At 37.9% G+C, this 26,414-nt stretch overlaps 1 protein-coding gene across 3 annotated transcripts in view; it reads left to right on the forward strand.

Annotated features, from left to right (window-relative positions):
* The window catches only part of LOC137186349 (glutamate receptor ionotropic, kainate 1), a 30,711-nt gene that overhangs the window by 991 nt on the left and 3,306 nt on the right, over window positions 1-26,414 (forward strand). The window contains exons 2-14 of one of the 3 annotated variants that reach the window (XM_067595213.1): window positions 7,895-8,062; window positions 8,189-8,446; window positions 13,928-14,109; window positions 14,679-14,732; window positions 15,178-15,351; window positions 16,174-16,317; window positions 21,171-21,278; window positions 23,109-23,150; window positions 23,513-23,626; window positions 23,724-23,927; window positions 24,020-24,243; window positions 25,434-25,552; window positions 25,776-25,993. In XM_067595213.1, the coding sequence (XP_067451314.1) occupies window positions 7,895-8,062; window positions 8,189-8,446; window positions 13,928-14,109; window positions 14,679-14,732; window positions 15,178-15,351; window positions 16,174-16,317; window positions 21,171-21,278; window positions 23,109-23,150; window positions 23,513-23,626; window positions 23,724-23,927; window positions 24,020-24,243; window positions 25,434-25,552; window positions 25,776-25,993 (2,009 nt within the window). Of the gene's footprint in view, window positions 1-7,894; window positions 8,063-8,188; window positions 8,447-13,927; window positions 14,110-14,678; window positions 14,733-15,177; window positions 15,352-16,173; window positions 16,318-21,170; window positions 21,279-23,108; window positions 23,151-23,512; window positions 23,627-23,723; window positions 23,928-24,019; window positions 24,248-25,433; window positions 25,553-25,775; window positions 25,994-26,414 lie in introns of those variants that run through there. The other 2 variants (XM_067595214.1, XM_067595215.1) reach the window with 2 other exon arrangements.

The following is a 26,414-nucleotide window of genomic DNA, read 5'->3' on the forward strand; positions in this document are numbered from 1 at the left end:
TATGTACGCTGATAGCCAGTAACATCTGTGAAAGTGAATCTGAGTCGAAAGTCGTCTGTGTAGCCTTTGAAAGTTGACAAGAAGGGCTTCTCTACTTTCAGCTTCACTCTGCACTTGTAATTGGACAAACAGAGCCCTTGCTCCGACTATCCCCCTTTGATTTCTGATGCAACTGAAACAAAAGAATACAATGAGATGGTGTTTATGCTCTCTACTCCTCTCCCATTGGTTATCCAGTGTTCGTCTCATGGGTTAGTAGATTGCATCACAAAAAAATGACTTATTTTAATTTAGGCCTCAGGACTCTCTGCTCCACTCAATGCTCAGGGCATGTCTGTTTTTTTTTCTAAATTTCCTCTACTTCTAAAGACTTTAACAATCAGACTTGGCGTTGCATAACTTTAAAGGCTAATAGGCCGGCGCCACGTCCCTGTTCTACCAGTCCCGATCTGTGCACTATATTGTTAATCTCTCTAAATCATCTATCACTCTCCGAGGCCACCTAATCTTTGTCATTCTCTGCATGACCCGCACACATCATAATCTCCCCCATATGGTGTGTGGCTTGGTTCAATTAACATTTCTCTGTCTTGGCAAGTGTTGGCATCAGATTGTGACTGGCTTCCACTCTTTTCACTGGGGTTGGTAATAATGGTAAATCTTCTCCCCCAAGCCCTTAAACAACTAACACTAATCTTCTTTATGCAGAAAGTCTCTTCCCCAAATATGGCAGCGACCAAATCTCATCATTGGGGAGAGCACAGAAGCAGCAGCTTGTGGCTTGGCCTCGACTCTATTTTGCTGTTTGTTAAATTCCTGTTATCTCTTGCTTGCGTGCTTTATGTATTAGTGATATCTGATTTCTTTATTTATGATCTGATCCATGTGATGTAAAAGGTGTGATTAGCTACTACTGGCCAACAAAATATCATTAGATGTAATCCATCTCCCTTTTAAATAGTCTTAAATCCAGTGGTTCAGGATTTTCCTGACGTAGTGATGCAGAATATAATCCTTATTTTTATTCTCTTAGCCTAAATGTTTTGGTGGTAGGTCGCTAGCAGCTCCCCATTAAACAGAGAGACCTCAGTGCTCCACATCAAACGAAGACAGTAGACTGGTTAGGACCTCCTCATTCATTCACAGTCTGGCATGGGCCCAGGTTGGAGTGGTACTGGTGGTGTTGTAGGGGTGTGGGGGGTTCTCACTGGGAACTGGCCCAGAATGGGGAGAGGGGAGAAAGGAAAACACTACGTTATTGTGTTCCTCTGCCTTAATAGACTCCCCTTCATGTGATAATTGCACAGAGTGACAAAGTCACAAGATCATTTTCTTAATGTTACTTTTTGTTTCTGGGTTACGAAAAGGTGTGCCCAGCTGCCTAAACTTGAACCATGTTATTTTTCCTGCTCTCTGCACTGAAGAGAGGAACAGAAATCTATAAAAAGCAGTGCCTCAGGCTTTATCAGCATTAGCCTGCAGCATGAGCAGAATCTTTTGTTTTTGTGACCTCCTAGCATGCATCACCCCACAGCATTGTCTGGCCTATTAAAGATGAGATGGAAGCTCAGTGATCCTGAAAATTATATTGAAAATTAATTAATGGTAGTTATAGCGAGAATTTCACTTCGTTTTTTCTTTATAAATTGCATTAATCATAAAGCCGTTATAAAAACTCTGCAGTATTAAAATAAAAAGGAAGAGGCTTTTCCTTACTTTTTGAGGTGATTTCTGTTCTAACTTTATAGTTTTACCTCCACGTTTTAGCTCACATTTGTAATTACTGAAGTATAAGCTGTCAAAGGCAGCTCTTTCTTGTCCATTTAGTTAATTTGCTCGCTAATAGCCTTTTGAGTGAGTGCATTGATCCATGTGTCATCTGCAAACAGAAAGTGTGAGGTGCTTATTCCCCATTTTAACTGCATCGTATATTAAAAATTGATTCCTTTTAGTGTTGTTTTTATCCTACCCTATAAAATGTAGAAGTGCAGAATATAAAGATGCACAGAGTCATGATCCGGTGACCCATTTGTGGAGTTGCATTCAAAAGCCGACCACACAGCACTGCTCAAAAGACTTGTGTTCAGGCAGGTTTGTTTACAGGCCGCAGTATCACACTGCAAAAACCACAAAGAATCAATTTCTTCATTGAATATATGAATGTATTTATTATATATCCTAATTTTATTTAAATAATAAATTATTTTACAAAATATTGATCATGTTTAAGATGTGAAATCTAGATTTTTGCATGCATTTAATGTTAGAGTGGTGGTACATGCCTGAAATAAGTGAGGGCATGTAGGTTAAAAAATGAATCTTAAACACTGGACTCTTTTTTTTTAAATCATTACTCTTCATTTAAAGTAGAGCTAGACAGGTAAATTAACTGATATTAGCTTATCGCATATATGCTGTACGGTATGTTACTTTATAACCTGGACATTTGTGCCTGTTTGGATCCTTAGGTATGGTCAAGGTTTGTCACCAGGGAAGGAGATTGAGATGAAATATTGTAATGAGCTCTGATCAAAGCTGGTTGATTTCAAAGTGTCTTCAGGGATTGCTTGTTGTTTCCTCAACCTAAAAAATGTTAGGAGTAAACTATTAATGTGGACATCAGTGTTGACTCAGTCACATTGGACCACAATTGTTGGAGCCTGGAGTAGGAACAAACTTAATTATTTTCCTGGTGATATGCACACACGTCTTTTAATAGAAAATGCCTATAGAGATAAGACTATGATCTCCGGCCTCAGTTTTCAACCACATGAATATATCAGCTAATTTGAAACTCATTTTCTCAAAATGAAGTGGAGTCCTGTTGCTGCTTCCCTCCAGATGTCTGGGTGTTTGATGGTGGTCATGACTATGATAACGACAGAGTGATTATAGCTGAGCTTTTGTACCCTGCTGCACAATAACTAAGCTAACAGATAGATAAGTCATTTCCTGACACAGTGTCTAACAACTTCAGGTATATTAATAATGTCTGTTACCCAAAGACATATTTTTTAACATAGAACTCAGTTGCTTTATTCAGTATTTGAATATTTTTCAGTGGTGTTTTGCTGATTGCTTGCACCAGCGTTCTTCATGCTGAATTGCAGACAAACAGCCGTCACATTGAATCCCCCTGGACGCTCTTTAAGCAGAAATTTAAGATCTTATCTCAGGTGGAAATGAGAGGAGAGATAAATGTGTTTTCTTTCACTTTGGGATCTGCCTTTCTACCAATCTTCAAAGAGGAAAAAATAATAAGCTAACAGTGCAATAAAATAGATGTCATATTTGCCTCTTTCTGACAATAAAGGTTATGTGTAAACAGTTTATATAGCTCATTAAAAGAATATGACCTTCCTGTCTGTTTATATGCAACGGTCATGTCCAGATGTGAGTGGTGCTACTAATATGTCTTTTTCATTTAAGTCTGAAGCTATTGTAGGATTATCAATGAGTTTAAATCAATTTCTTGCTGGAAGAGGCAACATTTAATGTATTATTAAAGGCTGATAAATACTGAATTTATAGGCAAGCTATTTTTATTTTAAGGACTGGTATGGTGCATCTAAATTAATGCAGTTTCATTGTCCGCTGTTCATTTGTATTATTTGCCACTAAACACACTTTGCAGATACATACAGTACATATTTTTTGCTGCATTTGGAGCTTTTGCATATGAGTCTGTGCCTGTGATTATGCTTGTGATTAGAGGTCAACTACAAAAATGTAAATCAGAAAATCTAAATAGCAGCAGCTATTTTTGCAGCTATTTCTCGCACAAACAGGACCATCTATTTTTCACTGCCTAGTTAAAGTATGAGGAAAACAAAATCGCTGATTGGAAATGATGCTGTGATGCTGCCACTTGCATTATTTTTGTTGTTGAATCCTTAAAAGGGACCAAGTGTGCGCACATCCTGGCAAATTATTCAGGTGCAAAAATTTTTCATTGCAGGGTACAAAGGAGTGAGGTCTGCACAATGTTAAGCTCTGAATAAATCATTTTATTCTCTTTTTTGAATCCAGTGACATTAGCTGCAGCCACTGCACTTGAAGCGAACATCAAGAATGGCTGGTCAAAACTCATGTTTATTTCCCCTTTTTATATTAAAAACACCTTTAAAGAAAAAGTCACATCAAGGACACAGAGATGGAATATATATTCTCTGCAAATTTGTGAGAGGGTTATTGTATTTTTGCCTGGGAAATTCATATTGCAGTGAATAGAATTAAGGACTTTAACAGGTCCTAGCAGCTGCTCACTGAGGCTTGGTAACCATAATTAGGATTGGCACTTTCAAGCATGCTTTTAGTGACCAGGGAGTCCAGACAAGGCTCTCTCAGTTTGGGGTTTGAGGCTATGCTACACCAAAGAAAAAGGTCATTCACAATCAAGGTCTCAAGGGGAGCTTTTTAAAGGCCTTTTCTCCATCCAAATCAATCACAATTTCACAGGCAATTCTTCAAAGACTGTTAGACAGTGCAATGACCTATTGCCATCTGTAGCCACAGTGTTGAAGTGGGGTCATTTGCAAATTATTGCAGCATTGAAATGGCATCTTGTGATGGCATAATTTGTGTTCATAGTTAATGTAAGTAACAGTTTTGAAAATGGCAGAATTTTTAAAGTGTCTTATTTTAGTTTTTATTATACTGTAAGAAAAACTGTGAATGTGCCCTTGGTACATTTTACAGCAGTCTATTAAACATTTTTTTTTTCAGGATTAAGAAACAGACTTGTCTTAACTGTTCAGAACTGGCATTATATCTGCCTGCACTTGTGAATGTCATTGTAGTGAGAACAAACAGTTAGCTCTGACTGTAGTATTTTAGAAATCCTATCATTGAAAGCCCAGATGTTTTAAATGATTTACATTTGAAAGGCTTGGGTGAAATCGACATGCAGGGGCATTTTCAGCGGCGTTAAGGACACTGAATCTCACACGAGTCTGACCGCCCTTTATGCAGGTGGTGACAATCCAGTGACAATGCAGTGTTTTTCCGGCCTTAATCCTAATGTTTTTCATGCTGCACTTTATGTAACTGGAATGCAAAACATTGTATGTAGCGCCCGTGCATGGCTGGAGTAATATATGGCCATATTGCCGGCCGTGGCATGCTAGAACGGTCATCTTTCTGGAGCAACACAGTGGATTAAGAGTTGGATGGTTTTCAGAATGATCTTCTCAACTCTGAAACAACCCCCCTCCCTGTGGCCCTGGCACACACAGCCTGCTGAAAAGTGATTGTGTTTAAAAGAGAAATGTATCTTGAAATGAAATGTTGACAGTTGTGGTCTCAGCTGATTTTGAAAGCAATGGTCAGTGTTTTATCGCTTTGTCCTATGTAATGTAAAACTGTACTGTCAGACTGCACCAAATGCATTTAAGGAAGTGCAGGATGAAGTGGAAAATGCAATTCCAGTGTTACATTGATTTATAATATTTGTGTATATTATGTCATTTTTTTACTTGATAATGGTTAATACTTTAGATTACTGTCTTGTGTCTTTTTCTGTTACTCTGATATTTGGTAGTCACTTGCTTATTTTCTGAGAATCTGTTAGTTTGAACTGATTTGTTGAAATTAGAATAATTAATTTGTTATTCTGTTGACAGGAAAATCATTTTTACGATGGGCTCTGGGAAACAGTCATTTGCATTTTTCTGTATTTTCTGATATTTTATAAAAATTATACAATACATCAATTAAACAGAGACAAATGTGCAAGTAATTGTTGGTTGTAGCTCTGATTATAGAACTCACTAGAATGTCACATTTACAAAATGCCATGTTAAACTCGGATACTTTCAGGTGCACGTTGGTAGTTATGGTAATGACTGGAAAGATAGACATGATATGAAAATCCCTTTTGCATGGCTGATGATTAAGTATGTTTTAGTAAATGAAAAATGATTCTGCTTAGTCACACAATATGCGGTTTCTACACGAAAAGCGGTCAATGTTAATCCACTGCACCTCATTTAGCCTCTGAGAGTCTTCCCTCTTTTCCAGTGCAATATGAAGGGACAATAAAGCAGCCTCTCCATAAACAGTAACACCTCAGAGGTTAGCTCTGCATTTTCATTGTAGTTTTTATAGGTCATAAGGTGCTGGGATTTTTACATACTGTAGTTTATTGTACATTGGATTAATATAGAATAGCCAGAAAATGTCTTATTAAAAAGTTTAAAAAAAGATTGGTGATATTAAATAACTGAACAGCACTTCAGAGGACTTTATGTGAGGATTATATATGGGATTCACTGAAACCTTTCTGCTGCAGAACACACAGGCCAAAGTATTTGTACCTGAAGAAAATGAAGGTGACTAGTCAGCTGATGAGAAACATGTAGAGAAGAAAATGTAGCTGTAGTATACAGAGACAGATAGATATACAGGCAGATAGAAACTCAGTCACTTCATGCCTAATCCCTTTACTCGCATCAAGTCAAGTCAAAGTCATAGTCAAAGTCAAACTTTTATTTATCTCACCAGTGGAAATTTGGTTGCAGGCAGGTATATAAAAGACACGTTCATCATAAAAAAACATAATGCAAAAATCTAGACGGAGGACAGGGACAAACAATGTCAGATCACTTCACATGATCACATATGCAAATTCAGGCTACTAATTACTGTGCAGACAAAAAAGAGTTTGTATCTTTTTGTCCCCTGAGCAGGAGCTCTGTATCTATGATCTGAAGGCAGGAGCTCAAACTCTGAACCTGAACTCTGAAAACTCTGCAGGTGTTGATCAGGACAGTCCTGGGTCTTCCTTAGGACCTGCCTTCAGTAGAGGTCAGAGAGCTGCAGCTGACCCACCTCAATAACTTTACTGGCCACTCTGACAAACTGGCCAAGCCTATTCTTATTGGCCAGATTACTGCCAATTATATGAAGTTTAGGGGTGTAATCATACAAGACTATGCAGAACATCTCCAAAGTGAGGCCATTATGCTCTCTGAGCAGAGAGACTGATGCTCACTTTTATAACTAGCAGGCTAGACTACTGTAACTCTCTCCTTTCTGGTCTACCGAAGAATACAATAAATCAGCTACAATTAATTCAAAATTCTGCTGTCTATTTTAAAGTCTTTTAAAATCTTTAAACTGGTTACTTAGCTGTTAGTTTTTGTATTGATTTTAAAATTCTTTAATTAGTTTATAAGGCACTACGTGGCCTTGCACCAGACTACCCTCAGGTGCTCCGGTTCTTCTCTTTTAATTAACTTTTTTTCTTTTCAGTTGTTTTGGTGTGAATTAGTCTCTAAATCCATTTTTAGCATCCTACATTTTGTCAGTTGCTTGTAAAACACTTTGAATTGCATTTGATTTGTTTGAAAGGTGCTATATAAATACAGTTTGATTGATTGATTGATTGATGAAGACTATTATATTACTATTATATATTTGAGTATGATTTCATCAAAAGTGACTGATCTCTAAAAGAGAAAAGGAGAGTAAAAAGATGGTGTTGGATGAGTCTGCCATGATAATATAATACTGGATATAACTCCCTAGAGGTATTAGCAGTGAAGCTGGTATGTCTTCCTATCATAGTCATCACACACTTTCACAAAGGCTATTGTATCAGCTTGTGAAATTTAGGCCACATAAATAGGGTGAAGTTGGCAAAGGTCAAGCTTTTCTCTGAATGAGATTAAATCCTGTCATCTCAACTAGTCTCTTAATAGCATTATGTGACAGAATTACACAGAAAATTGGGCCACATTACGCAACTGTAAGAATGCAGTCATGATAACATTCAGACTTTACAAAATCAATATAATGGAGGTGAATGAGTGTTTTGTGTGAAGTCACTGGATCAACATTTTTCTGCTATTGTTTGATCTGCTACTAATACTACTCGTTTCTTCTCTTCCTACAGGGGGCATCTTTGAGACGCTTGAGAATGAGCCCATTAGTGTTGAGGAGCTGGCCTTTAAATTTGCTGTAACCAACATAAACAGGAACCGGACCTTAATGCCAAACACCACATTGACCTATGACATCCAGAGAATAAATTTGTTTGACAGTTTTGAGGCATCAAGAAGAGGTACTGTTGATCTCATTTAATATTCAAAGCTTGTTGCATTGGATAATCAATAAAGAGATTGTTGTTGATTCAAGTGTCTCTTCAGTTGGTAATTTTCCATCTCCACTTTGTGTTTCATTACTTCAGCCTGTGACCAGTTGGCGTTGGGTGTTGGGGCCGTGTTTGGTCCCTCTCACAGCTCATCTGTCAGTGCGGTCCAGTCTATTTGTAACGCCCTCGAAGTCCCTCACATCCAGACACGCTGGAAACATCCGTCAGTGGACAACAGAGACAGCTTCTACATTAATCTTTATCCCGAATACACCTCCATAAGCCGAGCTGTGCTGGACATAGTGCAGTTCTACAAGTGGAAGACAGTCACTGTTGTCTATGAGGATGCAACTGGTGAGTGAAAATGAGATTTAATGATAGGAGACATATGGTATGAATCTCAGAGGGAACTTCAGGGATCAAAACAGCAGTAAAGCATAAAAACACATCAGCAACATATGTCAGAAGTGATTAACACAATGTCTACACAGGCTGAGTAGCAGAGGCTGCACATTAGCAGGTTGCCCGACGTGTTGGCAGCACTCAGAGCACAACACACTATTAATGTAGTCATCACTATTAGGTTGGGGCTGTTAATAAGTCATAGACATCTGAAATATGAGTCTAACTACACACTGCTTTTTGTAAGACGTTAAAAGCCAAAAAGGTTTGAAACCACTGGTTTCATTTTTAACAATGTGTTGTGCATTATCCATTGTGTCAAATCTTCATCTGAAAAGAAACCAAAGCAATTAAATGCAGTGAAGTAGAAAGTAGAATATTTCCCTCTGAAATGTAGTGGAGTGAAAGTATAAAATAGCATCAAATTGAAATACTCCAGTAAAGTACAAGTATTTCAAAATTGTACTTAAGTCCAGTACTTGAGTAAATGTACTTAGTTACTTTCCACCACTGATAGTCATGCACATAAAACAGAAGAAATGGACTTGAAACGTAAAAATATGCTTCAGGTTGCGGTTACGCCTGAAATATAGCAGAAAACACACAAACTTTAATACCAAATTATATCAAATATAGTCATGTGAGCATATGTATAAAATGTGGCAACTACCAACTGAACTAGCAACTGGCAACTAAAATGTGTGCACACTGTACACGCATTTGCAAGTTTTTTAGGTACACCTAGTTAAAACTAATGCAGTCTAATACAACTGTTTTGCAATAACTCCTACCTTCATAAAGTTATAATGTTTGGCTTTTGATTAAACTTTTACAGAGGTGATGATTTAACTTGATTTTGAAGGCTGTAGTTTGTGCTGTTGCAGGATTGTAGGCTATTGCATTATTACTGAGAGGTGTTTTGTCCGGCCCACTTTATGAATGAGACATAAATATTTGAAATTGCCAACTGAGTTTCCATGAATGTGTACAACTGTTTGACTGTGTGTGTGTGTGTGTATGTGTCTGTGTGTGTGTGTGTTTACATGTCTCAAAGTGCTGATGAAGTGTTTGCTGGTGGTAGGAAGACAAGGCTTCTGTGGTACAAGAGTGAAAGTTGAGTGTGGAGTGGTTTGAGTTGAGTTCATTATCTATGTTAAGCTACCAAGAAAAGATAGCAGCTACGAATGAGGCTAATCACTTATGTCCAGACAGTGAGGAACCTGAAAAGAAAGCCAGCAACTACAGATCCCATGAGTCTTAGCCAGAGCCATGAGCCTCCCCACACCTGACCTGTCAGACCTGAACAACAGAGCCATCACAAGCATAACACTCATCAAAGCTAATGAAATCAATCACCTCCTCAATTTACTCTTCTCATTACTTCCATTTGGCAGCAGATACAGGCCTTTCAAATGGAGGTGGGCATGCTTTGGCAGGAGTTTGCTCCTTCTGCTATAACAGACTGAAATAAAATACCCAGATGAACACTAAGTGTACATGTATGTGTGAATATATATGTGGGCGTGTGTAGATACATGTGTAAGGGCATGAAGTGTCTCTCTGTGGCTTTACTCAGACACATTTTTCTGTGCAAACCAGTACTGGGAGATTTTCAAAATCATAAAACAAAACAGAGGCTCTTATAATGTTCACAACCTTCAGTTGGCAGCTCGTTGGTTTTCTTGAATCATCATTCGGTGTTATTGTTAAAGGTCATATACCTTTGCTTTCATGGTGATGGTGATGTGTAAATTTTACTATTTGTATTGTGTTTTAAGAGTAATAGAAGAAAAGTTAAAACACTACTGATTACATCATAAATTTGCAGTGTGCACAACTGAAATGCTATGCAAATTCTGAAACAATTAGTCATTTAATCATACAGTCATTCGACAGAAAGTTTATCATCAGCAATCTAATAATTGTTTAAGTTATTTATCATACAACATGCTAAACAGGAATGCTTGATTTTCTGTTTTCATTTTTATCAATAATGCTATAATTTGACCTATAGACTTACTGTGTGTATCACAGTAAAGCACTGTGGCTAACACCACAGATTTACTGTGGTTAAGTAAACAGTTAGTGCCTCCATCTGTAACAACATAAGTCATCATCATGTGCTAAATGACACTATACTCACATCATAGGCCAAAGTTAGGCCTAAATGCCAGATGGCTGCAGAGAAAGTCATAACATTGTTATTTGTAGAGCTGCAACAATTAATTTATTTGTTGCCAACTATTAAATTAATCACCAGCTATTTTGATAATTGACTCATTGTTCTGAGTCAGAAAAAAAAGAAGAAAAGTTCCAAATTCTCTGATTCCAGCTTCTCAAATTTGAATATTTTCTTGTTTCTTTAGTCCTCAATGATAATAAACTCTTTGGGTTGTGGACAAAACAAAAGATGAGCTGTGAGATGAGATGTTTACATTGAGCTCTGGGAAACAGTTAACAACATTTTTCACCATTTCTGACATTTTATGGACCAAACAACTAATTGATTAATTGTGAAAATAATGAACAGGTTAATCAATAATGAAAATAATCATTATGCAGCCCTAGTTATTTGTAGTTACAGTAATAATATAATCTTGCCTATCATTGACTTCTGCAGCCCATCACAACTCCACCATCTTTGACTAATAGATAAACACACGTGACAGAGCAATCACGACAACCACTAAAACAAAACATCACAAGTCACACTGCAGAGTGGTAATGATATATTGTATGTGTCTTACCTTCAGAAGAGGCTGTTTTTCTGACTGTGTGTGCAAAATGATGCATGAGTCCTCTCAGCAGGTCAGACCTGCTCTGCTTGTGAATGGCAGTATGTCCAGGCAAATAATTAACAGTCTGGTGGTTCATTAGATGGTGATACAGCAGGTCATTTGGAAAGAAGAATCTGAATAAAATATTGTACCTCTGCTGCAGAAACTGCTACTTTCATTGTAGCTTCTACACTCTCCCGCCATATCTGTCACTGAATCGTTTCTCTGGCTCCTTGTCCAGACCCCTTCCCTCAGTTCTGTTCGGTGTCACTCACAACTCAATGACGTCATCCACTAACTTAGCCAGCTTTGTTGTTGACAATAGTGGTGGATGCTAATGATGTTTGGCTCCAAACACAGACCACTCCAAAAACATCCAAGTCTGCAGTAATGACCTCTCAAAGCAGAAGTACTGAGGCATGATTTATGGATGTCTTGCTTCAACACACAAAAACCAACATGTTAAATGGGTGCAACTACAGGTATAGTTCACCCTAATTTGACAGTTCCGTTTTGTTATCTTTGCCAGAAACTTAAGTATACAATTATTTCTGCATTGATGCTAACTTGGTAAATTTAATTTGTTGCATTTCCTCACTGTGGCTGCTGGAGGGCAGTGAACATTTCCTATCCAAGATTTTGTACTGGAAAAATAGAGAAGGGTCTATCTTCAGTCTTGCAGACCTACGCAACAACCCCACTTTACTACGACACACACCCCTGACCCCTTACCCTAACCATCTCACTGCTTATGCTTAAACTTTTCATGCTCTGATTTAGCATAAAACAGTACACAAAATAGACCGCAGAGGAACAGGATACATATACACGTCACATAAATCAAGTTAGAAAGCTATACACAGTAGTACATTTAGAATCAGGTGTTTACTGCCCTCCAGTGGTCACAGTGAGGAACTGCAAAATATTAAATTAGTCAAACTAGCGTCAATATAGACATTTTAGTTTTAGGTTCAGTGACCAAAGAAAATAAACACTCAGGTCTGATTTAACACTAGGCGGAGATAACGTCTGTTTACTGCCAGTGGTCACAGTGAGGGACTGCAACATAAAATTTGTTAAGCCAGCGTCAATACACATATGAGAGCATATTATCACTTCCGATAAATACCTCCGAAATATATGATCAAACTAAAAAGCCTCAACAGATTTTGTTATTTGTTCTCTTGTGGTCAGGGCAAGACACTACAGTCTTTTACCAACTGTAGGTGTTTGGAGCAAACGAAGTAGCTAGCTAGCATCTGATTTTTTGGAATGATAACAGAATAAAATTATTAATGAAATTATGATTAATATAAAATATACTTTTGTGAGTATTAATTTTGAGATAATACTAATGGTTTTATGGTAAATACGCTTTTGTGAAAGGTAGATTGGTGTAAATACACTTCAGTTGACTTAAATGTATTTAAAGGTGCAGTATATGACATTCAGCCCCACCAGATGTTGCACATGAGCAACAGCATCTCAGACTAAAACAAACACGCACGTTGGTTACTCAATAAAGTTGAAAAAAAAAAGAAAGCGCCATTTGAACTCATGGTTCACGAAACTCAGATCAAACTGTCAAACTAGGCAGAGATGATCAAATATGAATCAAGATACTGCATTGCCTATTTCTCACCTCAAATGTTTTCAGAAACATATTTTAGTGTACTGTTTAGCTGTAATATGAGAAAAATTGTGACCTGAACACCATGTTGAAAATAGACGCGGGGAGGACACTCACATATACTAGCATGCATGCGTGGCCAGACTGGCTATCAAAACAAAGAACAGAGAAGCTCGGATAACAACACATACAGAGGGACTGTGACTTCATTCTCTGCTCAGGACGCCATTACTCCACTATACCTAATAGTGGAATAGTTATTTGCTGACATCTAGTGGGGCTGAATGTCAAATATGCACCTTTACAAAAATAAAAAAAGTGAACAAATTGTTCTCTAGTGGTCACAGTTAGAGATTGCAACGTTACACCTACCGCATAAATTATTTAACACTGAAAATTCCAAACTAATGGAAAGCAGGTGAAGTAGTTTAGCTAGATAACTAGCATTGTTAGCCTCCGTAATGTTAATACTCTCATAAAGGGTTTAATTCAGCCTGTAAAACACGTAGACATGAACACTCTTGTTTTGTAATGATAACAAAATAAGCTTTTGTATTAGAATTAGTATTGGAATTGTATGTAATTCTGCAGAGCTGACAGTTACTGGTTTTATTTAAACTGACCTCTTATTATGATCTGATAGCAGTAAAATGTTGATGGGTAAACAGGAATGACGACTGAATGATGATGGGTTATTGTTAGATTGGTGTAGGAGGACAACTGCCATTGGTTTTGCTGTTTTGTGGTCTCGTAATCAGTTTCTTAACTTTTTAAGAAAAGCCATAACTTTGTGTAGCAAAATAAATTAAATAAATTAGATAAATTAAATTTTATACTTCAGGAACTAAGTCTGAAAGTTGCCTACAGTCAAAGAAGCAAATGTGTTTTTGTTCGAACACAATCAAAAACTGATTATGTTTTAATTAAACTGTCCTTTTTTCACTACACCGCATATAACTCAATTAAAATACCCACAGGAATAATATTGTTTGGTCTAATATGAGTACTCTTGTCTTTTAATTTAAGGGCTGATTCGTTTGCAAGAGTTGATCAAAGCTCCATCTAGATACAGTATTAAAATCAAGATCCGCCAGCTGCCAACAGGAAGTAAAGACGCCCGTCCTCTGTTGAAAGAGATGAAGAAGGGGAAGGAGTTCTACGTCATCTTTGACTGCTCTTACCAAACATCAGCTGATGTTCTAAAGCAGGTGAATAACACAAACACCTATTAGTATCTCATATCCACACTGGGCAGAGGTCATTGTCCTCACAGCTTAGTTAACTTAATACTTAAAATACAATAGTCTGTCAGACATTCTATTTGAATATTTCAATGGAGCATACTCCCTGTGCTATTTTGGCTTTTCTGAATTGCTTTTGGTTTAATATTCACTATGTGCAAGATTAGTCAAATTCTATCCCCTTCAGAAATCCTATGTTCGTTTCCAAATCCAAGCAGAGCCTATTTCAGAGCTAGACATACACATTGAGAACCAAAAGCTGCACAGAAGATTAATTGGAAACACAACGCTAACATGAGCAAATTGTGACATATACTCACTCGGATACTTGTTAATGCAATGCATGCAAACAATATAAAATGAGGCAATTCAGAAAATGGATGAAATGTGTAATTAGTCCCAGGGTACGGGATAGAGATAAGGTTGGATGTTGTTAGGGGAAGAAAAGATTATTTATGCTGGCTAGAACAAAACTCTTGTGTTAATGTATAGTCGGTGGGAAAACTGAACCATATCCTGTCTCACATCCCATTTAGATCCTGTCCATGGGGATGATGACTGAATATTATCACTTCTTCTTCACCACGCTGGTAAGAAACATGTTGTCAAGTCACCTTTCCAAAATCTAATCTTAATGACATATAAATCTTGTTTTATTAAAGTATGAGCACAAGACCTTTGAATCTTGTGGTTTATTATTGAAACTCGACTGCAAAATCTGATAATAATTACACACTGTTCCATTGTGTCAATTAAGTGTCCTTTTAACCTTCATAAGTTTAGATGTGTGTGTCCTCCTAGAGATTCTGTCATGCAAAGATTATGCAGATGAACTCAAACATCTGTGCTTTGTTTTATAATAAGATTGCTGGATATCTTCAGTGCCCTTGGTATAATTCCATGGTATTATACTATATATTGTTCCAATGTTTTAATCAAATTTACCCTTGCTGAGTAACTCACCTCTACTTTTCGGTCTGTTAATGAAAATCACATTAATTCTGCACTGATAATGTTGTTGGTGTGTCTCTGCAGGACCTGTTTGCCCTCGACCTGGAGCCGTACCGCTACAGTGGGGTCAACATGACGGGGTTCAGACTGCTAAACATAGACAGTCCTCAGGTAGCCTCGGTGGTGGAGAGGTGGGCCATGGAGCGACTGCAGGCCCCCTCCAAAGCTGAGACTGGAATGATGGAGGGAATGATGACGGTGAGTTAACCATTCACTTCACTCTTTTCATTCTTGAGGTTAACAAGTGCAGACGGTATGTTTCTCAGTAGGGACACCAATGTTAACAATGTCCTCTCTGATGGGATTGTAACAGTGCTACACACTGCAAGCAACATGCTCAACAAGTCTCTTGAAGCCCATTCATTTTCTACAAGGCTAAATCATAAATGGAAAAACATTTGGATCGTCTTTAAGCTTGTTAACTAAGGAATGTTGGCCGCAGCTGAGAACAACAGACCATTTGATTTCCACACTTCCTTGTTTACCTGTTGTTTTGATTACAGTCATTAAAGCTTCCCAGCTCTTTACATTTTTAGGTAAAGGAATAAACATAATTTCCCTCCAAAAAATTCCACAGTCAGAGGGAAATCAATCAAATGGAAGTTAATGTGTTATTTATTTACATAATGTTAACATTGCCTGTCAAACATGGCCAAAAACTATACTCTGAGAGAATATATGTAAATACATAAACACGTAACCTATTCTGGGAAACTGCACAAGACCTTTACACAGATTTAATTGGAGCCCCTCATAGCCCACACTTGAGTCAGAATACGGAAATCCACCATGTTGCTTTCTGATTGTGTGTACAATCAGAAAGGTACTTTGAATAAAATTGCTCACCAAATTGTGCGTACTGTGGCTGATTGTGGTTAGTTTGATTGCTCTCCATGTAGTTTGTAAAACTAGGACTGCATTTTTGGGTACACTTAGAGAAACCATACTATGCCTGTACATCAACAGTTCTGAGGTGATTTGTAATCCCCGGTGATGATGATGGGCGTGCGTCTCTTTCAGACTGAAGCAGCTCTGATGTACGATGCTGTCTACATGGTGGCTGCTGCTTCGCAACGCGCCTCCCAGATCACTGTCAGCTCCCTTCAGTGCCACCGACACAAACCCTGGCGCTTTGGATCACGCTTCATGAACATGCTCAAAGACGTGAGTTTGGTTTATGAGTGTGTGACAAACCCCTCTTCCTCCATCCATCCATCCGTTTCACAGCCTGCTGCCTCTATTTCATTTCCATGGGTGCAGAAGCAGAAATAATAGAGTTAGAAATCAGATGATGAACGTGTGTGTGACTATTGTATTCAAAATAATTTTTCTCAGGAGATAGGGATTGACGTCATGAGCTTCATGTTGGAGGTTTCTTAGATTAGTGAGTTGTCAGGTGACTACTGATGAGAGCTGCAGGTTTCTACATGAACATGTAGTACAAAAGAGAATAAGCTCAAAAACATTGTTTTAGACAATTCCTCAGAGTTTATTTTGAAATTTATTTGTTCAAAATTTCATTCTAGGTCCTCACTGAACCTTCTGACAACATTTTATGAAGGCTGTCATAGTAAGCTTTATTGAAAATGAAGAAAAGTATTAGTTTCTTTATAAAGTGTTGATCTGACAGCAGACGGGATAAGAACACAATAAGACAAGAACACATTTAAAAGCAAACATTTGCAGAAATCTTTGAAAATCACGCAGCCTGTTCAGAGGTAATTGTCTTAGTTTAACTGTGGACTTTCTCAACTCTGCTAAGATATATTAATTTGAATTTAATAACCGCCTCCCTTGTTATATTGCACTCTCTAATTAGATGTTTCTTTGACAAATGAGCTTTTCAATTGCCCATGGGAACAGAATATTGAAGGACACAGGCAAAGCCAAAGAGCCCAGAGAGCAGGGTGTGAGTAAATGAACTTTTTCGCTGTATGGCCTCAGCAGATATTGTCTGTAATTAAACACCCTGAGGTATAAAATGTTATTCTTTAGGGATTAACGATGCATTTCTCTGCATACTGTCTTATGCTCAATAAACATGGCATCCTATATCTTGTTCCTTTTATTACAGTGCATTAAATTTAAAGGACCATACTGGTGTTTTTCATGTTTTAACCCATTTCATCCATATCATATGTGCTTTACACTACCAGCAAATATTTTCCAAAGCTTATCATATAGTTTTTCATTGGTTAGGCTTAGTAAAAGCAATGGACTCCAGAGCACAACTCAGAGGCAGGCAGGTTGAGCTAAAACTAAGTTTACTGTGTCTGAAGTGCAAAACAAAGTTTGTCACTGGGTGAAAACAGAATGGCTGAACACTGAAGCAATCTGGCAGGGAACTGAGGTGTGTATGTGGCAGGTTTTTGGGCAGGTGGAGATCAGGTGACATGGAAATGAGGGAATGGCATGGTCTGAAGTGACAGGACAGGTTAGTGGCAAACAATGAAACTGATATTAAGAACTGGTAGAAGCCATCAAGATTGGTTTTCATTCATTTTATTACTGTATGAAAATAAACTTGAGAGACTTGGAACTTTCCTGAATCTGTTACAGTGAGCATCTTGTCTATTCTTACTTCTGTCATCATTGTTTGGTAATTCTGTTGAACCTGAGCAAACCTGTGAAGTCTTGTGTTTGACTTGTGGAACTCAAGTGATAAAATTTTTGCTTTAGTTGCTCTGCTCCTGAGAGAGATGAGAGTAGATCACACTGTCCAGTAATGGATGAATTTCCAGTGTCTGCTGTGGTTCAGGAGTCTGTCACATTGCTGACCTTGTAGCAACTCCGATTTTGCACCAGAGTTAAGTGTGGCATTCAGGTTCTGTTTTTTTTATTTCACTCTGACTCATGTATTTATTTTATAATGTCAGTCAGGCTTTACGTGAGCGTTCTCCCTGTTTCCATGTTTGGTTTACAGGTATGAACCAGGGCTGATTTGAAAAGTCTGCACTGGCTTATTACCAGTGTTGGTTAGTAACTCCATGTTTACATGTAATGGTGTCACATAATTAAATTACGAAATAAATGTGATTGTAATTGTTACAGTTACTTAGAAAAAATATGTAATTAAATTACAGTGACTGATCAAAATGTTGGTGATTAGAAAGGGGTTACATCCGAATATATTCTTTTCAGTAAAAAGCTTATATGTAGAATATAACATTCATTCTGTTGCTTTGCATCTTTTCGTTGTGCAGGAATGCCTTCTTTTGGCATATTTGCAGAACAAACGGGTCAGCAAAGTCATCAAGGGTAGGATGGCTTACAAGGAGCTGTCTCTACATCTACACAGATTCCATTCATTTGGCAGTATGCGCTTAAATTTTGAGTGTTGCTTTTGATTGGTTCTCTTGTTTGAATTTGCACCGCTTCTCGTCTGCCAATCAAATCAATGTGCATTATCACACAATGATTATGTAAATTTAACAACAGTCTAATTATACATGCTGTTCACTGTGGTTGATCGTTTATCACAAGTAATTAACAAGACTCTGCAAGCTGATTTTGATACTGTACATAAACCTGTGACTGCCTGGATGGTAGAAAAAAAATCAGAAATATTAAATGATGCATATAGTATACACAATTTAAGTTAAAACATACAAAAATATTGATGCAGTTCTTCAAGATTGCATCTTAAATTATAGCTGTGAAGTATTATCTGAAGTACTCTTGAGCAAGACGCTGAATCCAGGCGTGCTGCTCTGTAGCTCAGTCTGCACTCTGCTCTCATGGCGGAGGGAAGGCAAAAATGCAGTTTCGCCTGCAGGAATTACTGCTCTATCATATATTTAATACTAAAAATCTTGCAGATAAAGTTTCAGGAAGTGCTTGCAGTTCAAGAAAATCAGATTCAGCTTTGTGCACTTTGACTGTTTTCCTAAAATTTACATATGCACATGATAAGAGTTTGTGACGTTGGCGTATATAGGCCCGAGGCAGAGGTGGAAAGAGCAAATGAAGTTTTTCTCGCTATGGTGCTGATTTGCCAGTCCAGTATAGATATTCAGTGAGGTTTCAGTAGTGTGTTGACATCTCATTCTCATCCTCTATATCATCTGGATTCTACAATCCGAGAAGATCCATGTCATCACTACATGTACAGTAATGACACCAACACATGGTCGAGACAGAGACACTTTTGATTGGTGGGGATTTAAAAAGAGACTTAATGACAGAAATAAATCTGGACTTAGGGGTCAAGTAGGTCTCACAGATGTGTGCAATAAGACTGTGTGAAGCGGTCTAATCAAAGAGCAACCTCACCAAATGATACCCTCTAACCTTCTATAGACGTTAAAGATATTTGTATTAGAAACGGATGTCAGAAACTTTACGAAGAAGATAACGTTCCTCATCATGCCATCAAGTTTAATCTTGAATCTTATGTTTGTGTGTGTGCGTTGTCATGTGGGATGCTACCCCTGTCAGTAATGTACAAATTCTCTTGTTCAGTGCCAGAGATAGTGTTAATTTACTTAAATCATAATGAAAAGCTTGTGAAACAGCACGGTATGATGATGAAGTAATTCCATTCTGTAACCAATATTGTTTTGTTTATTGCTTGTTTTACATTCATTGGTTTGATAGAATTATTTTAATTTGCAAACTGATGTAAGTATCTGTTTAAGGACTGAAACAATAAGATGATGAAACACAAAGGCTCAGTGTTGTTTGGCTTCTCTTAATACAACTGTAATTGATTTGAGATCCAGCCTGAGTGAGTATTTTGTAGAATCTAGGTCCAGGTGTAGCACTGAACTGAATTAACTACCCAGATTTCAGCTAAAACATTCATGCTTAAGAACAATGAATTATTGCACCAAGGCACAGTTCATCCACAGACCTTTTACCTAAAAAAAAAAAAACAGTTTTCATATGATTTGCGGTGGTTTGCAGCTTTTGAAAGTGCCATTTGCTCACTGGCATTTGGTTTGTGTCACTCCAAGTGCCCCCAATAATTTCTAGCTTTGAGAACACACACACAGCAAGGTGCAGACCAGTGTAAGTTCATCAAAAACAAACAAGTCACGCAGCACCTCTACCATATACCATGCTTTATTTCCCAAATGTATTTGACTTCCCCTTCCAAATACACAGAAAAAAACCCAACAGCAATGTCTCTTTTCAAACATAATAATATTATTACTCACAATAATCTACAGGCTTCGTTGTGATCAGTTTCACTAAAAAAAACTCTCATCTTTGTGCCGCGGGAAGAAACTGTTCACAGCAAGTTGTACGGATTATCACAAGTAACCGTGGTGAATAATATGCATACACAGCATGCTTTGTTTCCACAGCTAAACTATGTTTATCAATCTGTGATCATCAGAACAACAGCCTCATAAAGGAAAATGTGGTTGTGCGTTAAGTTTTGTCAGCATCCTCATATAAGAAGGTTTGATACGCAGTATGAAGACACTTAGTTTTGGGTGAACTGCTCCTTTAATTATACTTTCAGTATAGCCAGAAAATTTTAAGATCATGACATGCTTTGGGCTGGATATCTGCACAGTTACAGTAGTTGTATTGATTTGTAGATAGCTTTATACTGTCTTCTTATAAAGAAGTGTCCTCTGTCAGCACAGAATCAAGATGCAGCTCATTTCTCTAAGCCCTCTGTAACACAGATTTAACCTGACTGTTATTCAACTGAGCTCACTTCATTATCAAGTGCATTCAAATATCTCTGAGCTCTGCTGCCCACCCGCTGCTCTCCACTCAGACAGAGGCCATGCCTGCCTGCTCCATTTACATCACTGTCTACCATGTTACATACTCAGAGACACTTATTATTTCCAGGATCAAGCCAATGCAAAAATCTCCATTAAGATGCAGTTAGCCTTTGTCAATGTTCTTTACTTATTGAGCACTCATCAATTATTCATTTTTTTTTAAAGACATGTTTTCATTTTTTCCAGGCTTCTGCTTGATTTTGCATTTATGTATATGACAGTAAGAAACTGAGAGATTCATTGGTTGTATTCTCTGCTCCTTCTTTGCCACAGGCACAATGGAATGGCTTGACGGGACAAATAATTATAAACAAGACGGACGGCCTGCGGAAAGAATTTGATTTAGATGTCATCAGCCTAAAGGAGGATGGCTTGGAGAAGGTGAACTTTCTGACCCACGATCGTACAGTCAGTACAGACTGTTATGTTAGACTGTCAAGGAGAGCTGCACAGAGTAGAAAATAAAGACAAACAAGGCCACTGCTATTCACTGTAAGATCATTTTATTCTAAATTTGCAGAAAGATGACTTGTCTGTAAAACAACATACGGTATACCTCACTGAAAAATACAGAAATCTTGAAGTCTTCTGTCCTCATTATACCTTAAAAGAAACTTTTTGAACTGTTTTGACACACAGCTCTTGCAAATAGTTGTAGGTGTCATTTTGAGCTCAAAAGTTTGTGGATGTTCCTTTAATCACACTGACAATGCTGCTCTCGTTTTTGGCAGGTCATTAACAGGTCTGTTATATGTCTATGACAGATCTCTTCACTACAAAGAAATTAAACTTAACACAGTTGGAAGTACAAGTAAAGGCAGAGTAAACTACAACAAAATATACTTATGTGCTCTAACCAGAGTCATTATTATTTTCCACATTTTCATTTACGTTAAAATACGAGTATTCAGGTTCAGGTTACTTTATTTGTATCCGTAGGTAGATTTGGTTTGCAGTAGAAGAAGACAGGTATCCATCTTGACACACATTTTACAGACAGCATAGACAATAGACAAACATGATAAAGTGCTTGAGGCTCCAATAATCAGGACGTAAAAAGAAAACAATAAAAACACTAAAATACATCACCGCTAGAATAAAAAAGGTAAAATACAAGGTAAAAATAAATAAATAAACATTACTTTTATAGCATCTCTGCAGTGTTGCTACGTCTTGTTCATCTGAGTGATGGCTGCTGGAACAAAGCTATTTTTATACTGCTTTGTTCTATACCTTGGGACTATAAACCTCCGACCAGAGGGAAGAAGCTGGAATTCACTGTGCAAAGGGTGGGAGTCGTCATTTAAAATTGAGCTGGTTATCCACTGTAACTGTCTGGTGTACAGGGACACTGGGTTAAGCTGTGACTCACCGATCAGCCTATTAGACCATTTAACAATTGGATTCAGAGAGTTTCTGTTCTTTAAAGATAGGTTTCCAAACCAGGACATCAAAGAAGAAGATAAAATTGACTTAGTAAAAGCATGGTAGAATAAAGTCATCATGGTTTTGTCAATATGAAAATAGGTCAGTTTACTCAAACAAAACAGACGCTGGTGCCCCTTTTTGCACACGGCTTCACAGTTTGCTTCAAAGTTCAGTTATGAGTCAATAATTGTCCCAAGATATTTATAGGATTACACACATTCCACTGTCTGACCCTTAATGTATATGACTTCCTGTGTGTGGGCATGTCTTCTAAAATCAATTATCATGTCTTTAGTTTTAGATATGTTTAATTGAAGATAGCATCATGGCTGGTCTCATTGTCCTCGAGCAGACTAACAATATCTGCATACTTTAAAATAGTCCTATTTTCACGCCTGCTCTGACACATATTTGTGTCAGACCTCGTGGGGAGCCAGTGAAGGAGAGAACCTGTACACTCACTCTTTGTGTCTTATTAGTTACAAAGTCAAGAATCCAGCCCACAATATAGTTACTAAAGTCAAATTGTTCTAAAAGCCTACTGGTTAAAATATGGAGTTGAAAAGTGACTGTGGCATCTTCTACTCCTCTGTGTGGCCTATAAGCAAACTGCATGGGATCAAGTGCATGTTCAGTTTTTCAAAGGTTTTCATTAAAATCGATGTGAGAGCAACCGGTCTAAAATCATTAAGAGTTATTATAGAGAGTAAGCATTGTTGTCATACTTTCCTTTAAGTTCAGTGCTATGCAATTAAAATGCTTTCTCTTTATTATTTCTGCAAGACAATCGCGGGCAACAATCGCCTGAATAAAGTGTGGAAAAAGGTCTGTACTTTAGCTGCCCCCGCAGACTAAAGGAATAGTAACACTGTTTATTGATTTACTCTACCTGATGCCCCCTGTAATGTCTCCCATTTTCATAAAAATAGGAACTGAATGTGTGAACATTTCTTTATAAGACATGGCATTTCAAGACATATTGTTTTGTGTTCCTTTCCCTCTCCCACTCTCTCCATCTTCGTTCCTTCTTTTGTTGTATTTTTTCTGCTTCCTAGTCTTTGTTTCTTTTCCCCTTTTTTGCATTCCTTAGCTTCATCATGTAAAGGTGACTCGGGCAACTAAGGATCTTTGATATCCTTGTCCAATCAGCACTGTTAGGTTGTCATGTGCATATTTTATCTTTACAGATTGGTGTGTGGAACTCCCAAACAGGCCTTAATTTAACAGAAAACAACAAAGACTCATCCACAAATGTCACTGACTCAATGGCCAACAGGACCCTCATTGTCACTACTATTCTGGTATGAATATCAGTAATTATTATCAGGCAACATTTGATCAGGAAAGTCTTGATAAAACTAATGAAGTCTGTACTGCTGTGTACCGTGTGTGTTCCAGGAAAATCCGTATGTCATGTATAAGAAATCTGATAAGCCGCTGTATGGAAATGATCGCTTTGAGGGGTACTGCTTGGACCTGCTCAAAGAGCTCTCCAATATTTTGGGCTTCTCCTACGAGGTAAAGCTGGTGTCTGATGGTAAATATGGAGCTCAGAACGACAAGGGGGAGTGGAATGGCATGGTGCGAGAACTCATTGATCATGTAAGTATGATCATATTGGAGGACATTCAAATGATCAGCACTATGTTCTGTCTTTGACTGTGGCTCTTCTTGATGTTTTTGCTCTGTACCAGGTGGCTGACCTTGCTGTGGCCCCTCTCACAATCACTTATGTGAGGGAAAAGGTGATAGATTTCTCCAAGCCCTTCATGACGCTGGGGATCAGCATCCTCTACCACAAACCCAATGGCACCAATCCAGGAGTATTTTCCTTCCTCAACCCACTCTCTCCTGATATCTGGATGTATGTGCTGCTGGCATGCCTCGGTGTCAGTTGTGTGTTATTTGTCATTGCCAGGTAAGCTGTCACATTGGGAAAAAGTGAAACAATTGGATGTGGCTCCCAAGACTTAAATATTTTGTTAAAAAATACATTAGCAGCAAAAATGCAGGTACCTGGTAAACTTAAAATGTGCTATTATCAAACTATAAAGGAAGGAGTCTCTGTATGTATGGTATGTATGTATGTCCGTCCTTTCTTGACAACCATTCATCTGAACGATTTCAACCTTGGCGGGTGTGTTGCTGAGGACCCAAGGACGTGCTGTATCAAGTTTGAAGTTGTTTGGTTGAGAAATGTTAAAGACATCATTAAAAGAAAACATGAAGCAGATCTTAACCTCTCTAATATGGCAGCCATGCAGACACATAGCTGCAACATACAGCAGCCAATCAGGAGTTGTTTCTGTATCTATAGAGAAACATTATTATAATGTTTTACGTGTTGGTTCATCACTGTTATAAAGGAGTGCAGTGTTGAATGCAAGCTCATTATAACTGATAACTTATTGAGAATTATTAGAAATTTCAACAGAGCGTTTCTGTTTTAACCAGCATAGCTTTTCTAGCCTTTACGGATGTGGTTTAATGGCCCAGGAAACTCACAGACCAATTACATAAGTTGTAAATCATCTCACGTGATGCTACGTGATGCCAGTCAAATTTGTGCATTCTGATAAGCGTTGAGACTCAAGTCAGTGAGTGAGATACGCACAGTGGCACACACAGGATAGAGACAAGATGAGAGACTACAGTCGGAGAAATAAACGAGTCAGAGAAAAATAATTTCACATGGTGTGCTCTGAAAACAGAAAAGTAGACACCGAAAACGGAGCTTTTAATCAAGAATGGACAGACTCTTACATGTTCATTCCTCCCACAGGCAGTTCACGGTCTCATATGTTCTGAGACTGTAGCGATTGTGAAGCGCCACTACGAGACGAAGCACAAATCTTTTGAGCAAACATACCCACTCAAACAGAAAATAAACAATCTAAGAGCCCAATATGATCTATCCACTTTATTCCATATTATGGTGCACATTTTTTCAAAAGCTCTCTGTTATGTATTATTTTATTATTTTTAAATGCAGCCCTCATTATACAAGAAATGAGAAAAGAACATGTATTTACTATTAGGGTAGTTATTATTTAACATGTGTCTCATTAAAGTCATCTCAAAATTGACTTTTTAATTCTTCACCTTTAGGTTTACTCCCTATGAGTGGTACAATCCTCACCCCTGCAACCCGGATTCAGATGTGGTTGAAAACAACTTCACTCTAATAAATAGTGTCTGGTTTGGAGTTGGAGCACTCATGCAGCAAGGTATTCTCACTAAATGGATTTCACTTTGTGTTAGAGTTGATTTCAGACCTGTTAAATGTTTCAGTTTGGTACAGCTGCTTCTACCATCACATCACATTATACACAGAATAATGTTTATAATGTGCCTGAAAAAAAAACAACCAAGGTTGTAGTTTGGCTTACTTTTCTTGTATGTTGTAGTCGTCATTAGAATCATAATGTACCCTGTGTTGTTATCTTAAAGGATCCGAACTGATGCCTAAGGCCCTCTCTACAAGGATCGTTGGTGGAATATGGTGGTTCTTTACGTTGATCATTATCTCTTCATACACTGCCAACTTGGCTGCCTTTCTCACTGTGGAGAGAATGGACTCACCAATTGACTCTGCAGATGACTTGGCCAAGCAAACCAAAATAGAGTATGGTGCTGTGAGAGACGGCTCCACCATGACCTTTTTTAAGGTAACCATCATAAAATCATTAGATACACTTTATCCTCTTATCACTGACCAGTGAGTAGGGAAGTTAGTGTACAGCAAAGAGGGTGGGACACAAACAAGAACACCACTTTTGATTTTAATTAGCCTGACAAGTTTTACCCTGTAGCCTTCAATCCTCAGTCATTATAGTGACATGACATGTGCTATCTGAAGGGAGGGCAGTTGGTGAAAAAACAGAGTTAAAGCTTAGAATCCTAAAAACTTCCTTATACATGCGGCTTAAAAAAACCTGTGGGCAATTTTTCCTTTAGCACAGCAACCAGTATATCTGAATATACCGAAGAAATTGAATTAACTTGGGCAGATTTGTACACACTTGTCACATTACATCCCATCCTATTCTCTGCCATGCATCAGAACGATTGCTCCAGTCAGCAGATAGT

Source organism: Thunnus thynnus, chromosome 7 (genome assembly GCF_963924715.1).
Source record: "Thunnus thynnus chromosome 7, fThuThy2.1, whole genome shotgun sequence".
NCBI lineage: Eukaryota > Metazoa > Chordata > Actinopteri > Scombriformes > Scombridae > Thunnus > Thunnus thynnus.